General features: G+C 41.0%; 1 protein-coding gene across 3 annotated transcripts in view; it reads left to right on the top strand.

Moving 5' to 3' along the window:
* Nucleotides 1-18,160, top strand: part of LOC146386738 (arf-GAP with coiled-coil, ANK repeat and PH domain-containing protein 3-like) — a 57,761-nt gene that overhangs the window by 29,171 nt on the left and 10,430 nt on the right. For all 3 annotated transcript variants that reach the window (XM_084928009.1, XM_084928008.1, XM_084928007.1), the window contains exons 3-17: nt 3,264-3,383; nt 3,751-3,804; nt 7,166-7,224; nt 7,524-7,707; nt 7,888-7,932; nt 8,045-8,140; nt 8,283-8,357; nt 10,153-10,164; nt 15,183-15,295; nt 15,606-15,657; nt 15,865-15,965; nt 16,086-16,197; nt 16,308-16,540; nt 17,763-17,832; nt 18,015-18,109. In XM_084928009.1, the coding sequence (XP_084784135.1) occupies nt 3,264-3,383; nt 3,751-3,804; nt 7,166-7,224; nt 7,524-7,707; nt 7,888-7,932; nt 8,045-8,140; nt 8,283-8,357; nt 10,153-10,164; nt 15,183-15,295; nt 15,606-15,657; nt 15,865-15,965; nt 16,086-16,197; nt 16,308-16,540; nt 17,763-17,832; nt 18,015-18,109 (1,421 nt within the window). The remainder of the gene's footprint in view (nt 1-3,263; nt 3,384-3,750; nt 3,805-7,165; nt 7,225-7,523; nt 7,708-7,887; nt 7,933-8,044; nt 8,141-8,282; nt 8,358-10,152; nt 10,165-15,182; nt 15,296-15,605; nt 15,658-15,864; nt 15,966-16,085; nt 16,198-16,307; nt 16,541-17,762; nt 17,833-18,014; nt 18,110-18,160) is intronic.

Here is an 18,160-nt window from a genome sequence, read left to right as displayed (position 1 = left end):
GAAGTGCAATTTGCCTGAACACAGGAGGTGTTAATTTTAAAGCTGCCATAGAGACCAAAACTAGGAGGTATATTTATTTTATACATATATTACAGTTCATACTCATGCAGCATTTCATAGTACTATCAGTCAGGTAGCTATATTTGTTTGCCAGAATGAGCCCAGCAAACATACACTATTTGGACAAAAGTACTGGGCCGCACCTCTTAATCTCTGAATTCAGATGTTTTCGGTTCTATTGCCACATGTGTCTAAAATCAATCAGCTAGCCAATGAAAGAATGGGACGTTCACTGTATTTGAGTGTGGTACTGTAATAGGAGGCAACCACTGGAACAAGTCCATTTTAAAGTATTTTCCCTCCTTGATATTCCACAATCAGCTGTAAGTGATATTACTTGCAAAGTTGATCTCTTTAGGAATGACAGACACTCAAAAAAAGTGGCAGAACACATCAACTTACAGGGTAGGGCCACCGAGTGTGAGGCATAAAAGTTGCCAGCTCTCTTCTGACTCAAGATCTGCAGAGTTCAAACCTCCTCTGTCATCAACATCAGCACAAACACTGATGTTAATACCAAACAGGTATCAGTACTTTTCTCCACATAGTATATAACAGAATAATTTAGAAAAAGAAGCTTAAGGTAACTCCATAAGTGTAGGCATTTGCATCAGCATCACTGTGATCAGGCTCTGTTCTCTATGGTATTAGTGAGAGGTTAAAGGTTAAAAGGCAAATGGAACGACTGGAATAAATTTTATAGCTGTATCAAACCTAATTAGCTACAGAGATAACTCTGGATGGACCGGATGACTGTCTTGAGGAAGTGAGCTGAAAGGCTTCTTCAGATAAACTAATAGACGTGGAAGTCAAAGAGAATTTAGAGTGGGAGATAGTGTTACTGCAGCTTCTTTCTTCTTCTCTCTGAAGGTGAATCTGAGACAGTTCTTCAAACATCAAACAGCCTAATGAATGAAATGTGGATTAACAAACCTCAGTGTGAACACCTAAGTTTGTTTAAATAATAAAGTGGTTATTTAGATGGTTTTGACTTACTTAATATTAAAGTTCATCATTAAGGAGTAATGTGAATAGAGTCCCTCACTCTCTACACATATAAACATTCCTGCCACCAACTGATAATGCACGACCTTATGAACTTTGAACTATGAACTCCAGTTCAGCCTCACTGAAAACTGAAAAGCGTCAGAGGAGATAGATTTCCACCAGGGAGGTTTGTTCTGTTCAGCAGGAGTCCTCCACCTGCCCTGAAGCTGCCTGTGGTGACAGCAAAGGCTTTCAGGACAGGACACGGACATGACTGATGAAAGCTGAATCTCTCTGACAAGTGTGAAAACATTTAGTGCTGTCCGTCGGCTAACTGGAATACTGAAATGTTGCTGTTATTGAGAGAACACTAACAGTACTCAGAAACATTTTTAATTAGTTAAAATATTAAAATTCACATTCTTCACCTCATTGCTCAGCGATTCTGCAGTTACGCTGCAAATATACTGTTATTGTTTCGGTCAATTAACACAGCAAGGTCTGTCGTGTGGCACCAGATGTGGCATTTTGGCTCCAGGTGGACCCCTGTAGCTTTTCCAACCCATTTATTATATCCAGACACACAGCTTGTCCCTCTAATGGCCATCCTCAGACCCCTGGGGGGTTCAGGCCTGCACTCAATGAGATCACATTCCCTACATCAACCAATTTGTTGACATATATGTTGTCAGACCAGCCTGGGAAGAGCAGCAGCATCGTGCTTCTTTGGAGTTTCTACAGATTCCTAAAAATGCTGTTAAAATTTGGACTGCATTATGCATCTTAGAAAACATACTGTGTGAACATGAGTGTGAACATTTGGCAACTGATGCTTTTGATCCCAGCAGCCCGTTTTAGCAGCGTTCACGCGGCTGCAGCCCTTACTGTCAGCCACCCAGTAAACCACAGTCACATACAGACAACCTTGGGAACGCTTGCACCAAATGTGATAATTAAAGGTTTACTACACTCTCTCTTAAGCAACCCCCAACCCCACCCCTTGCCAGCAGACACACACACACACACATGTTGTGTTTCGGCATAAGTACATTGGTAATGACAGTGTAACTTTCTGCACCTTATCATATTACTTGCAAAACGGGAAAGCAGTAACAGTGAAAGTCATCATGTGGCATTTTACTGTCTGCGCTTGTTAATTTACATTTATGTTTAGAATTTCAGTTTACCCTGACATGACTTTGGCTACATACTATATTATACAATATACTATATTATTTAATTCTCAATGTTGTGTATTGATTCCCAAAGCTTTTTAATACCTAAAGTCTGCTTATCAAGGTTGTATCAACGCTAGTGCCTTGGCTCTGAGGTTAGTCACATTTCTATGAAATTTGGTACTTGAATGCATTTGTCTTTGGAGATTCCCCTTCTAGTGCCAACTTAAACTTTAGTAAAAACATCCGTAAAAACATTAACGAGCAGTAAGTTTGCTAATTGCATCTGTCTTTATATTGCTTGCATTAAGCTTTTTTTTTTTTGCAACAATGTATATTTCAGATATTTCACAGGAAAATGTTTATTGCTTAATTTTTTCAGCAGTAGATTTAAATTGTCTCCAATTCGGTTATAATGCTTAGCAAAAAGGTGATCCAGCCATTAATAAACATTAACAATTTTTTTCCTTGAGGCACCTCAGAATGCCATGATGACCTCTTCATGTTGTGTAGTGCCATCAAGTGTGTTTTGCAAGAGCTTGCACTCTACTTTTGGAAAATATTGCAGTCACGCAACCTTGCATCTGTCAGTAGAGTTGCACAACACAGAGCTAATTAGCAAGTGTTTGAAATTTCCTCTATTTATTATGTACCAAGTTGTGAGTAAGTTGGTGTGTGGGATTTGGGACGCCGCTTTAATCATAGTTGTGCAATACAGTCAGTGGCCTTTGATCATCTTCTTCATTTCCATCTTTTCATTTGCTCATTTAGTTACTTTCTTAATAAATACATGCTTCTCGGTTGGATTCCTGACACAGCAGCTTCAGTAAGGCCTGCGCTGGCCTCCAAAATTAATATTATTCCAAATTTGAGCGTCCTCTCGCATTCAGCATGTGAGCAAAAGATTCTTATAGGCTTTGTTTGATTTACGTCATCATTTTGACTATTAATATCCTCACATCTCATTGTGTAAAAAGTCTTTAAATAGACAGTGTTCTTGTTTTTGGGGCGTTAAAGTGATGTTTTTACACCTCCCATTAGTTGGTGAAGCTATGCAGCGGGATGATCGAGGCCGGCAGGGCCTATGTCAGCGCTAACAAGCTCTTTGTTAACGGCATCAGAGACCTGTCCCAGCAGTGCAAGAAAGAGGAGATGATATCGGTGAGTAGAAGCAAGGATATCTTCAACACTGAGTTCAGATTCACTGAGTAATATTTGAGTGCCAGCTTCTTAGCAACTGACTTCTCCTCTGTCTTTGACTTGGACGTTCCTGCATGCATTCCTCCAGTTGTTGTGTGCATGGAAGAGGTGACCTGATTTGAACAGGAGACGTTTACACTAAAACTTTACATGCCTGCAAGCAAATAGACCTGAAACTGACTTTATAGTTTTTTAGGAAGGCATTTGGTCTCTGTTTCCTGTGTAATGTGTACTCATGTATAGATAAGTTGAGAAAATCTTGTTATGTGAGAAAGATTTTGATGTTCATATGGAAATCCATGCTTACACTGTGCACTCTACATCACAGGAATGCCTTGAAAAGTGTGGCGAAAGCCTCCAAGAGATGGTCAATTACCACACGGTAAGACACATCTGCACACACGCGCGCACAGACACACTGTATGTTGTAGCCACAGGTGAGAGGTTGAGGTACAGCCCAGGTCTTCTGACATATTAACATCTTTCAGGCATGCAGTCCTCCTGGGCCTCCATGCACAACCCTTACACACACACAACACTTCAACTGTGAAATCACTCAATGACTTTGAATCTGTCCACACTGGCCAGTGATCATGTGTGTGTCTGATTCAAACCACATGCTGGACCAGATGTGTATTGCAGGTTAATGCATAAACACACACATGCACACTCACACACTCACAGGTTTTCCCCACATGACTCCAGAGTGATTTCTCCTCATGACTAAGTGTGATCTCGAAATTTCTCACTCTATGAAAGGTTTCTCACACTGCTGAGATGATGATGCAGGTTTAAAAAGCCCAAGGCAGAAAGAGATATTACAGCACTTTAAAGTAATCAGCAGTAATCATTAGGACATGACAATATAAGACAGTGTGTAATATTCTGAGATGTTCACTCAAGTCCATGTTTATGCATTATGCACGCATGCATGACAAAATTAGGAACAAAGGAGAGTATTGACAATGAAGGGAAGTGGGGGAAGAAAATAAACACAGAATAAAAAAGGAAGTGACAAAGAGACACAAATGTAAAAGATCTGAAGCTTTCTGTTTTTTATTCCACAGAGTGTGAGTTATCCCTTAGATAAATCTTCTTCAATTGCATGGTTCTGTTATGATCTCCAACTTCACCTTTTTAAAGTCAAATCAAATCAAATCTCTGCTTATTACATAGGATCCATTAGCCACATCAGACCAATAATTTCCTCTCTTTTTTCCTCTCTTTTTTATAGACGCGGTGTACTCTTTTCCTTTCTATCCATTACAAGTTATGTAATGTCTGCAGTCCTTGCTTATATTACATAGAGCACCAATTTTAAGAACGCTGTTTCTTTTCCGCTGCCCTTTCACACCATCTCAATGCATCCTCTGTGACGCCTTTTTTCTTGCTTTCCCTTCATTCACCCTTCTACAAGAGTGTTTGTTTAGGCGATTTTATGAATAAACAAGGGAAAGAAAAAATAAAGGATGAATTCCTTTGCTAACTTACACTTCCCTGCATCTTATCTACTAACATAGTCCCACGGTTTGCTGTGCCGTCACCCTCATGGAGAAGCTTCAATTCCCTGAAATATGAGAAGAGGACCAACATCCATCTCTCTTACACATCCATCATGATGAGGATGATGTGAAGAAGAGATATGAGAAAGAGAATCAAGGAGATGCGTTAGCCTAATAAAAAGCAGCCTTAGTGTCTTTACTTAACCAATCAGTGCCTGTTCCTAAGGCTTTTCAGCTGTCGAGCATAAACAAGGGCATTCAAAAGAAAAACTGATCTCTCAGTAAATTATATAAGCAAATGTGTTTACATTCAAACGTGGATCAGTCTCAGCAACAGATTAGGAAGCTTAAAAAAGTGAAACTGAGCAGATTTCTTTTTTTTTTTTTAATATTGTCATTTGAGTACCTGTTGACAGCATTGTGCGATTTTCTATACTGTGATATATTTCTGTTGATGATCACTGTTCTTATTTGGCCACAAGCAAAAAAGAGCTTTGGCTTTCCATCCCAGGTACAAGAGGGATGGCTGATGGGGCTTCTAGACACGGAGGATCTTTGAATTTCAAGAGAATTGCATGAGGAAATTGAGTGCTGACATCATGTAGGTTGGGCTGGGTCGAGCCCAAGGCATTATAATCAAGTGCAGGCCTGAGTGGAACATTTGGATTAGTTTCTATCAGATGTACAGAAATTGTTTTGGGTTTCATTTCTTACACCCCGTTTTGGAGACTGTCACTATTTTGCTCAACACAATTCAGTGTTGTGTCAGTGCAGTCTGATGACACATCATTTATTAAAAATTTTCTCAGGTAGTTTTCCATTTTCAGCATTTTAATGATGAATGCATGGTAGTACCTCCAAACAATCCCTGGTTCTGTCAAGGGCAGGAGACACAAATCCCCTTTGGGATTGCTTCAGAAAGGGCATCCGGCGTACATCCGGCCAAATCAAACATGCGCCCCCCGCAGTGATGACCTCTTGTTAATAAGGGAGCAGGTGAAAGTAGCTTTCTTAAGCATGAATCCATGGTGAGATATGTGTGAAAGGATTATACTTCATTTTCTTGGGATTATAGGTTATTTCCTCACAATTTCTTAATGATTTATTTTAAATTGTTTATTAGTCACAGAGGGGAACTAGAGGATAATAGATTAATTTCAGTTTAGATTTCAGTTTAGTTAGTTCAGCTGAGTTTAAGGTAAATATTCTCAAAATATCTCGTCATTCTTATAACAAATGTACTACTTTTATACATTATCTGCTGACTAAAATAATGTAGTCATTTAATTGTGGCTATTTATTGTTGCGCTAATTAAACATTGATTGAAGTGTTTCCAGTGAAAGGAGACATGGGAAGAGTTGCAAAGTCTTTCCTCCTTATTTTAAGAATCCATTGCACAATACTTAAAAGACAGGCTCTGTGGGAAGTTCACACATGCTTATGAAGGAATAAATCATTCTAACGCTCGACGTCGTCCACTTCAAATTTCCACACTGAGCGTGCTCTACATTTGCAGAATGACAAGCCACCTCAAGCAAAAAATCTGAGTCTCATCCACCGTGTGTTATCAGGCCCTGCAGAGATGTCATGTGGTCGGAGGCTTACATGTACACTAAGCCCATAATCCTCAATGTGTATTCTTGCAAACTAGGGATTGCTATAGAAAGTTTGATCCATAGGATACCAAAAGTGATTGTTGTGTACACTGTCCACATGCGTGTGATTATAAAGCAATCACAATTACTGTAAGTCTCTGCGTCTGCGTGAGCTTGTGTGCACGTGTGTTGCACAAAGATAAATCAGCAAGGCACACGGTTTCCTTAATATAGTCTAGGATAATATCAACAGCAGTGGCTGGAATATAAAAATTGAAACAAACTCACTTCCTATAGTGGAGAGAAGAGTTGGTTAAAATGCATGAGAAGTGGAGGAAAGAGAGGATGAGACAGTCAGGAAAGGGAATCCCATACTTAACAGGAAGTAAAATGTGGGCTCAAATATTGCTAAAAATCTACTGAGGCGGTAGCTGAGTGTGTTCACGTGTGTGCTCGCTTTTCTCATTTCCTTCAGCTCCTCTCTGCTTGGGGCTGAAGCCGTTAAAGTAATCACATGAAAGGGATCATAATGCCATCTTGTGCCCAGATCGGAGAACTACAGATTTTCAGATGTATTCATTGCTTGCTCTTTAACTGCTGTACACTGTATCTCACATGATATCTCTTCCTTCCATCTGCTCGCAGATTTTGTTTGACCAGGCTCAGAGGTCCATCAAACAGCAGCTTCATACCTTCATTAAAGAGTGAGTATCACATCACATTTGAGTAGATTTAAGCACTTAAGAGAGGTGAGGACAAGTGAACAAGATGTTAAACCACTAGCTATATGAAGACTAGATGGCACAATGTCTGTTTTTATAAGTAACTTCATGTTTTAAGATTTCTATCTAGTCCCCTAATTGTTGTGTTAAGTGTGCATTTTTGTACTCACATGCAGAAATCTCCCAGTAATAACAGAAATTAAGAATTTCGATCTCACCGTTTCTGATTTGGCAACAAATGTGTGAATTCTTATCTTTGTGCTTCATGGTGCTTGCACCAGGGATATACGGAAGTTCAAGGACACCAAGAAGCAGTTTGATCGAGTGCGTGAGGACATGGAGCTGGCGCAGGTGAAGAACGCGCAGGCACCCAGGAACAAGGTGCATGAGGCAGAGGAGGCGACGCAGGCTCTCATCCTCAGCCGCAAAGCTTTTCGGCACCTGGCCCTGGACTATGTGCTACAGGTGAGGCACACAGAACATAGACTCTACTTGTTATTACTAGTGTTTTCCAATAGGTGGCACTGTGAGTCAACTTCTGTTGAACCCATGCACGGACCCATGATCTGCTCTCAGATCTCTCCTGTACATCTCAAACATGAAGTCTAAAATGTAGAATTTTCTTTTTCTCTTCGTTTCTGGTAGATTAATGTGCTTCAAGCCAAGAAGAAGTTTGAAATCCTGGATGCAGTGAGTGACTCGGATCCATCTGTATCGTCACATAATTATACATATACAGCATATATGTATGCCTGTGCAGTGTGTTTTAACTTTGTCATTTGACTTCCTTTGTCTGCTACAGATGCTGTCATTCATGCGAGCCCAGTATACTTTGTTCCAACAAGGCTTTAACATCTTGGATGAGATTGACCCCTATATGAAAAAACTGGCTGCACAGGTAAACAAAACAAGCAAACCCAAAACATAATAAAGAAACCATACCATGTGGTTTCTAGTTTCATTGTCCTTTAATTTTACAAACATATTTTATTTTTTCACTCACTGCTCCTGCTGCATATGTGATCTTGTCTTCTATGCAGCTAGATCAGCTGGTCATTGACTCGGCCGTGGAGAAGAGGGAGCTGGAGCACAAACATGCCCTCATCCAGCAGAGAGTGAGACACTATCACAGCTCTTATCTTTGAGCCCACATTGCCATAACAGTTCATCCCTGTATTGTTTTCTTCCAAGGAAAACTAGGGCAACCTTACCGTCCACTTCTTATGCTTACTTTTCCCTCCACCAGTTATCATCAGTTGCCATCTCCATTTGAAAAACATGTTACAGCAGCCTGTCATATGCTGCCAAATTAGATCACAATTCATTTCAGTTATATTTCAAATTATATAGTGCCAATTCATTATAGCGTCAAGGTGCTTTATATTGTAAAGTAAAGACAATATTAAACAGAACCCCAACAATCACACAACCCCCTTTGAGCACGCACTTGGCAGCAGTGGGAGGGAAAAACCTCTTTTTAATAGGAACTAGAAGCAGGTTCAGGGAGCACAATCTGATATCCCCTTGTTGATGTTCTTCCTTCATCATCATAATAATGTTGGTCCAGCAACTAGCTAATGCTACAAAAAACCTCACTATCAAAACACCACAAATAACCACATTGCAAAGCTATGACATCATAAACATGATTGGTCAGCTGCACTGTTGATCCTGGACCAGCATCATTATGATGAAATAGGAGCAACACCAGCACAGGGATATTAGATACACCGACTCAGGGACAAGCAGCCATCTACCGAGATCGCTTGAGGGTGATGAGACAAAAAACAAACTACTGGAGAGAGATCATTCGTAATGATGCTAATAGATCAGAATACAAAATAAACAGATGGCGTGGAGACTCTACATCATCTGTATTTTCATAAATACTAAAGCTTAGCCTTTTCACGACTATTTCCAGCTTCTCTTTTTGCAGCCACTGCACAGGTCTGTGCAGATTCTCCTGTAGTAGCATAGGAGGACTTGCACTGATAGTGAAATCTGAAATGCTCATCAGATATTGTCTATGCTGACCAGAATGTTAGATATGTTTCCTTAAAGGTTGCTGAAAGGAATTTCTTTTTGTCATTTAGCATGACAGTCACCTCCTAATTCAGTAGAAGTTCAATAAAACACCGGAGTTAAAAGTGGTATGTAACTGGCAGCATTAAAATAACAAAGCGAAACAGATCTTACAGAGACCACAGATGCCTTCATGAGGAAAACAAAGCCTTGAACTATTTATGTTTGTTTAGTAAATGCCACTGTCCTGTTTACTGTCTAAGGTTTGCGAGACACTGATAGACGGCATTCTGCGTTTTGCGTTCAGGGTTGCAGTAAGAACAAGTCCCCTAAACATGCACGGCTCACTCCGCTTGAAGAAAAGCAACTCTTTAACCATCCCCATCCCCCCAGTAGCCACACACATGCACAGATGCATAAAAAAAATCATCCATCTGTTGCCAGAAGAAATGCCAAAAGCATGCCTGTTTTTCTGCGAGAGGCGCTTCCCTCCGATCATTTTAGTTGCCCAGGGAGGGCATCCTGCCAGACTCGACGAACAGCTTTGTGCATGGATTAATGACCTTTCAGCAACTCGTCCTTTTTAATCCATAAAACGTGCATTGAATTGTGCCACTGGGCTTCATTTCTGATGGTTTTAGAAAAATAACGCTTCACGTGTAACATGCTGTAGTTCTTTTAATGAGATCAGGAACAGCTGTTTTATGTGTGTATTTCTCAGGAGCTCTCTGATGTCGCTCGCTTGTGACACCCATCAGTTGCACATATTTATTCTTATTTAGTTTGTTCTGGTGAAATTAACGCAGTCATGTTCCTCCTCTAATGCATTTCTTCCCCCTCTCTCACTCTCTCTCTTCACTGTGTCCTTGCTTGGCCTCTTCCTCACAGACTCTGATGCAGGTGAGTTTGTTTTTTGTTTTTTTTCTCTCTGTCTGTACCTTAACCTTGGCTTACTGGTTAAAATGAACCACATGTATGTTAGATTTTTTTTATTTGGGTTTTAAAAGAAAAAAATGTGTGGAACATTGCAGTAATGGACGGTTCAAAAAACACAGACCTGCTTTGCAATTGTTAGCCCGTATTTTGACCGGGCCTGTTTGGCTCTAGGTGTCAGGTTTCTTGTGTCGACTGGTATAGGTTTTCAGCTGATCCTTGAAGTTTGTACTCTAGCTCTCAAGGGCACATTGTCTGGAAATTAAAAATAAAATGAAAGTAATCTCACTTTGCTGAAAACCTGTAAATTTTTCTGCCCCAGAAGATCTTTGTCTACCAGTCATTGTGTATGTGTAGCAGTGGTAGTAGCTGTTTCACCAGCTCGACTGATGCATAAATCAGCGTGCCTTTTTGTAAGCATAAAGCGAGACTGTGTTTGCGTGGGAGACACGTTAACGTCAGTATTTGTCTGAAGGCGCTGACGCGTGTCACACCGATGTGCCCTTCTTGAAATTTCTAGCACTTGCTCTTAAACAGTTTTTATAAGAGTGTAAAACTCTAAAATAAGTCACCAAAACAACACATTATTATATTCAATTGTTAAATAAATCATTACAGTCTGTGTGTAAAAATATCGAAGCAGGGGTGGTGATGATCTGATGATCAAACATCTGTCTATCACCAACACAGTGCCAGTGCCAGCACTGTTTTTTGTTTTTTGGAGCCAGCTCTGCCTTTTTGGTGTCTTTGCAGAACCAATCCTCATTCTGACAGGTCAGAAAACCAAAAGTTACAACTGCCAGCTTACAGCCAAAGTCAACAGATGGCATTAAGATGCACAGCCGGGTCTTGAATGTGAAGGCAAGCAATGGAAAAAGATTACAAAAAGATGAAGAGAGAAAAAAAGTGAAAGATCCAGACAGCAGGGCGAGACAGATGACGGAGGCCGTCTCTCTCAAAGAGGGAAAAACTCAAAGCTCTTTCAAATTAGATGTCTGGTCTTTCTCAGGAAGTGCTTTTATCAAGAAAAAAACCTGAAGTAACATGAAGACAGAAAAAGCATCACTGCATCAAGAGATTAAAGAGAAAACGCTGCCACGAGCCATTTCAATTTTTTTTTTTCCACTGAACACTGACGTCTGTTGTTTCTGATATTCCTTCCATATGCAAATGTAGTAGTGTGGGAGCGCTATGAGACGGCAGAAGCTGTGAATTATAGATGCAATGCATTCTTTATTAACAGTAACTTCAGCACTCAGGGTAAAAATAAGACCGATTCATGGAAGTAGTTAAGCCTGCCTGCTTTATTTGCAGAGAAGTTAAGAAGGGATGAGCACAGATAAATATATTAGTGTGGGGTTATCTGAAAGGGGCATTGTTGGCATTAGGATGAAGCAGAAACAGTAATCAGGTGATGAGTGAGAAACCATTTTAGCCATTGCATACTTACACAGTGGGTTCTTCTTCTTTACCTCGCGCTTCCTTTGATCGCCCCGGCGGCTCCCTCCCCATCTCAGCCCGTCCTCCTGCACAGATCACACGCTCCCTCGCGCCTTTCTTTCACAGCAGCTCTTTTTGTGTGTGTGTGCAGAACATCATTGTGGCTCCCTGGGGAACCAGGGCCTCAACTCTCTCCTCCTTCATTGTCACCGCTTTTAACTGTACAACATTTTTAAATCAAGCAAACGCAGAAACACCAGAAAAAAACTAGGGTGTTTACTAAACATTTCCTTAACCGCCTTTATCAATAAATTGCCCAAACTATATCCATTTGTAACGCATGTTTGCTTGCAGCGTATTAGGATGAGGTATTTTTTCGTAATAATTTTCTGTTGACTGGTGACAACTGCCGAGGTGTCCCTGTGGTTGATGGTCCCAAACAGGCTCATGACCTTCCTGACAGAAAAGGCAGTTAAAAAAAACATATCTTCAGACTTTGTTTATCTAGTGACTGCTCAGGCTGGGCACCTGTAAAATCAGTACTTTTCTGTAGGAGCTGCGTTACACAGGTGTTGTTTCAGCTCAGTGTGCGTTGTGTGTCTGTGGTGTGATGGGTTATTACATAACATGAAGACGATTGCCTGGAATGTTATTCACTATATGCAAATTATCACATGCAGTTTACCTCCAATACCTCCAAATGTACGGAAGTGTTTTAACATGTCTTACACAGCCTTACTGGTATGTTGCCAAAATTGCATGTTCAGGGTCTCTTTTGTTATGCAGCCTCCTGTTCCTTTAGGCTACTTGTGCACTGCATTCTTGAACAGTCCTGGCTAATTGAAGGTTGTAAGACAGGAGGGGACATAAGTATTTGTATAAAGCTACGCATTATTCTGTGTGTTAGAATTAAGGGCTTCCTTTTGACTCGTAACAGCTTAGACTTGTGACAGCTGCAGTGCTTCCAAACCAAAAGTGCTTTTAGGGGGAAAAAAGAGCTGTGTTGTTATTGTTATTGCACATCTTCAGTTTGTATAGCGACTGCTCAGGCTTGGCACCTTTTAAAAAAAAAAAAAGTAAAAACTTCCTTGTAGGAATTGTTGTTAGACAGGTGCCGTTCCGCTTCAGTGGGTGCCTTATTAAAGGGCTTTACCTGGAATTCACAGTATGCAAATACTTGTATTTGTAATATACATATACATATGGAACTGGTTCAACATGTCTCATACAGCCTCACTGATATGTTTTGGGCCCACTGTTTGACTCAGTGCCATTATGCAGCTCGCTGCGTCTTTGGGCTACTTGTGCGCTACATTCTTGCATTACCCATTATCCTCAGCACATTTCCTGTTGTTTTATGATTTAAAACTAAATGCAAAAGCTGATGAATGAGCTCTTTTTAGTCTTCAAAGAGACACGTGGAGTAACGTACAAAGTCTGACCAGCACAGGCCCATGGGCTCAGTGTCCTCCTAAGTCATGCTGGGTGCCACAATTGCTGCAGAATCACTAAACTACTGTGAATCAGATAATAAAACTACTGTGAATGTAATAATAAAACTGAGCTTGTGCTGCAATAACTTATCAGTGATTCAATTCAGTTTATACTGTAAGGTAAAAACCCTAAAATATTAGAAAGAACAATCACACATTCCCCATGAGCAAGTACTTGGCGACCTTGGGAAGGAAAAGCTCCCTTTTAGCAGGAAGAAACCACTGATGGAACCACAGGAGCAGGGACTGGTTGGGTGTGAGAGGAAAGAGAAGAGCACAGAGGGAGGCAGCACAAAAGGCAAACTACTGGAGAGTTTAAGAATTGCTAATGATTAAATGCCGTAGTGAAAAGACAGAGTGACCAAGTGCATCATGGGAAGCCCCCAGCAGCAGAAGCTTATGTGTGTTTAAGTTTTTCATTACTAAATTGTATCAATTAGTGTAACTTATAATTGAAGCGTATCAGTAGAATTCAGCTGCGGGGCTCACAGTGACTTAATTGGGCAGTTTGGCTCAGTGGTGCTATGCAGCCTCCAGCGCCTTTGGGCTAGTCGCTGCATTCTTGCGCGGTCCCGGCTGATTTAAGGTGGGAAGAGGGTGCTCCGGGCTGGTGTTTGGGGAGCAATAATGTCAGCTTGATTAAGCAGGAAAAAGTTTTAGAGTTGCAGACAGATGGAAAGCTGACTCCCACAGAAGACGCTCGGGCGGGGGTGAAAGGGCAGCCTTAAATCGCGGGTGGGGCGGGGATGAGGTATGGCTACGTTTAGGGCCTCACATGCAGCAGGAAAATGAAACGTTTGATCTTCAGCAGTCGCTGCAGGGGTCACCCCCGCGGGGCGCGAGGACACGGTGACAGCTGTATGCTAATGAGCGCCCGCGCCGGGTCCACGCGGCCGGAGGAGCGGCACGAGCGTGTCGCTGTTCCTCTTTGACAGTGTGTCTGGACTCGCGTGAGGAGCACATTTGTCTCCTTTATCATCATTTATTTATGAATTTAAGCTTTTATTTTCCTGTCGACATCGTAATGCTGCTGGATGTCAGTGTGATAAAGATGAAGATACTTGGCATGCTGAGCTACACGCTGGTGAGCTTTTATTTATTTATTTAACCTGAAGTTTTGAAGAGAGCTTCTGTTCGACTCTTGTACGCTGTGTTCCTTTTTTCCATTGGTGAACAGACAACAGGTTTAAAAGTTTAAAATGCAACAATTAGCTGCATGAGGGAAAACTGGAGTTAAGGGAAATACCAACACGGGTGTTCCTCCAAATGTTCTTCTGTCTTTTATTCTGTAAAGTTGGTGCAAAAACGCCCAGTTGGAGAGCCTACAACTAGCCTGCTGCTCTCCAGCAAATGTTGCGCATAAGTGGCTCTTGAATCACTTGGAAACACCTCCAGGTGTTTGGCTGGTGGAGAACCAAGCTGTTGTACCGCATCACATCATGTTTTTGCTTTCTAGGGCCTGCATGTTTTGGAAGAATTGTTGCTGAAGAATTTTGTGTTATTATAGTACCTCCGTGTCACATGGCAGTTCACCTACTTATCTTATGTCTGAATCCGTTCGTTTCAGTGAATGGGAGGTGACTTTGTGGCAAGGAATCAGTGAAAAGGCTTTTATGCTTTTAACAAAGCTAAAAGAAAGCGGAAAATTACAGGGGTTTCCCTGAGTAGAAAGTATGTGTGCCTACTAGTCTGCCATATGTTTAGTACTCCCTCAGACCAAAGTGTCACCTAAGATAAGCAAACCTGAGCCTCATCTCTCATTTCACAATCTGTGTGCTTTTGTTCTTCACGTCGCTGACCAGGTGGCATCTGACTTTAGAGACCCTTCTTGGCTAATCTTAGATATACAAATAGGTACAAAAGGTTTAGCTGAATGGTCGAGAAATCCTGACACAATCTTTAAATGTAAACTAATCGTGTTGTAGAGAGGACACTGATTATTGAGGAGGCACAGATATTGTATGAGCCCCCGATAAGGTTACGCAGACATTTGTTGTGGACTTGACGCTGATTGTTTCACACAAATAATTACTTCATATGTTCTCTTCGCAGGATTTTTCCTATGATGACCCTAAGCTGGAATTCAATGTGGATGCACCCAATGGTGTGGTTATGGAGGGCTACCTCTTTAAGAGGGCCAGCAATGCATTCAAGACCTGGAATAGGTAAAATGGAAAGTTACGATATATAACAAAATAGAATTGAGGTTAGCTTACAAATCAGCCATAACCTGTTCATATGGAAAATACACTAATGTGACAAGACGGGGGTAAAAAGCTCATCTTTCCAACTTTATTGCCTATGAGCTCTCAGATTTCTATGTAGAATAACTGAAAAAGGAATGTGCTTTGTTGAGCTCTACTAAGTTAGTCGATTTCATTCTATTGGTTCAGTACTGAAAGTAGACTTCAGCATTTGAGTCAGCCTATCTCTGTCACTCTAACAATCTGATTTCATACCTTCAACCCCCTCCAGGCGGTGGTTTTCTATACAAAACAGCCAGCTGGTCTACCAAAAGAAACTCAAGGTACAGTCTAATTTTGTAAACGTAAATCTACCGTTTTGGGGTCCTTATGCTAGGATTTTATCACCACTCTAGCTAACCTACACAGTTTAGAGTTCTGAATTCTATTTGCCACCATTTGTATAATAGCAGGTCAACCAATGTCTTGTCTTTCCTGTCGATCCTGTCACTAAGCTTTGTTTTTCTGGCACTCCCCTTTTTCAATGGCAGGATTCTTTGACAGTGGTTGTTGAGGATTTGAGGTTGTGCTCAGTCAAACCATGTGAAGATAATGAGAGGCGGTTCTGCTTTGAGGTGGTTTCACCCACTAAGTAAGTGTGTGTATTTCACTCCAGAATAAGCTCAACTTTATTTTTTTCAGATTGGGACAGACTTAAGCTAAAATATTAAACAGATAAAGATGTTTATAACTAGTTTCTATAAACCTTTAGGAGCTGCATGCTGCAGGCTGAGTCTGAGAAGCTGAGGCAGGCATGGATCCAGGCCGTCCAGGCAAGCATCGCTTCTGCTTACAAGGACATCACCGACAACTATTACATCGAGGTGAAAACAAACACATACAGTAACACTTACACAATCCTGTAATGCAAGCCTTTATTTTTCCTTAGATTTTACCGAGTCTCCATCGCTAACTTGTAACTCCATCTTCACAGCGATTGGACCGGACTGCCTCACCCTCCACCAGCAGCATTGACTCTGCCAGTGAACCCAGAGAGAGAGGAGAGAGGGCTGATAAGGGAGTTCGGGGAGGAGGAGAAAGCCTCCTCCAGCGGGTGCAGAGCCTGCCAGGCAATGAGCTGTGCAGTGACTGTGGCCAAACGGCTCCCTGCTGGGCCTCTATCAACCTGGGAGTGCTGCTCTGCATTGAGTGCTCAGGGATCCACAGGTGACTGTACACTAAGGGCTGCAGTTATTGTGCAACAATCACACAGACCCTGTGGACTGTAAATCTTTTAAAGACCCCGAAATACGTGATGTAGGAAGCAGTCAAAATTAACAAGAAGTGAGCCATTTATTTTGGCTGACTTCCAACAGGTGAAGCCACAAAGGGGAGCTCACGCAAGCAAACAAGCTGAATACACAGACAGCATGACAAAGAACATAGATGAGACTAAGGCTATAAGTAAACAGAAATTCAAACACATAATGAAGGTCTAAAAAGAAATTAGGAGCTCAGAAGTACACTAACACAATCTAAATGATAGTCATCAAAACAAGACCAAAACCCATGATAGTCATGACAGGTTGACCCCATCCTCATTCCCCTGCTAGGTTGCACTCACACAGCCCTCAATAACCTTATACAGAGCATTACATTCATAACTTTTTCCTAGTTTGTGACTACATTGTAGAAGTGGTGACACACTTCTGCTCACATATTTATTTGATTACTTAACTTGTTATTGAGGAAGCGTTGGAGAAAGATGTTGGGCATGGGTGACAATCATACCACATGCATACGTAGTCAAATCAAACTGAATGCCTGCAGTGAACAAACCAGGCAAACAAACTGGACTTTAAACCTGCTTTGTCAGTTTGTTTTCTCTGGTGAGTTTTTCCTGATTGCCTAACCTTAAAATGAAACTGTCCTAGTTTAGTAAGGCTATTTATTAAAAAAAAAAAGATGTTCCTTTCCAGAGAAGAGAACAACATGTCACATATCTGTGTGACTAACATTTGCCCTGCTTCTGCTTGTTTTTAACACATGCCTGTTTAATCTTCTGCATTCAAGCATCTCGTTACATTCACGTTCACACAAGTGTATCAGTTCTTTTTTGATATGTCAAACTTTCCATCATGTAGCCTTATCAGTCAAAACTGTATCCATAAAAAGGCTGGCTGCACTAGAATTAAAATTAAATAAATGTATATGTAATACTAATAAGAAAAAAAGCACAAATCTATGGTTTTTCATACTGGATTTGTCGCGTTTGTGTATATTTTAAGTAATAAGACAATACTGTTTTTACTCCAGGGTCTTATGAGCATAGCTTCAGACATCTGCCGCCCCAAGCAGTTTAAAGAAAAGTAGCAAAAGTAAGGTTGTGCTAAGATCTTCCGGTTGGATAAAAACTCTTTTTAAACTCTCTTTTTCTTGTTTCTTTCAGGAGTTTAGGGGTCCATTTCTCTAAAGTGCGTTCACTGACGTTAGACTCGTGGGAGCCAGAATTACTTAAGGTGCGCCTTCTTAACGCTTTGCCTACAGCTCATCTTCTCTCTGCCATGTTTTTTCACCCCAGCAGAGTTACACGTCTTATTCCTTTAGTTCATTGCTAATGCAATTTTAATTAGCCCTTTTAAAAAAAATGTTCACTTTCTGTGTTGTCTCTCTCATGTTTGTTCTCTTATCTTATATTTAGCTGATGTGTGAATTGGGGAATACTGTGATCAACCAGATTTATGAGGGATCCTGTGAAGAACTCGGAGCAAAAAAACCAGGCCCCTCCAGTTCAAGGTCAGTTTCTATCCAGCAGAGTAATTTTTCCAAGACTCTAAAGATACCTTT

The sequence above is a fragment of the Perissodus microlepis genome, chromosome 5 (genome assembly GCF_051167445.1).
Source record: "Perissodus microlepis isolate ML-2025 ecotype Zambia chromosome 5, ASM5116744v1, whole genome shotgun sequence".
Lineage (NCBI taxonomy): Eukaryota > Metazoa > Chordata > Actinopteri > Cichliformes > Cichlidae > Perissodus > Perissodus microlepis.
This window is presented reverse-complemented; position numbering and strand designations above follow the sequence as displayed.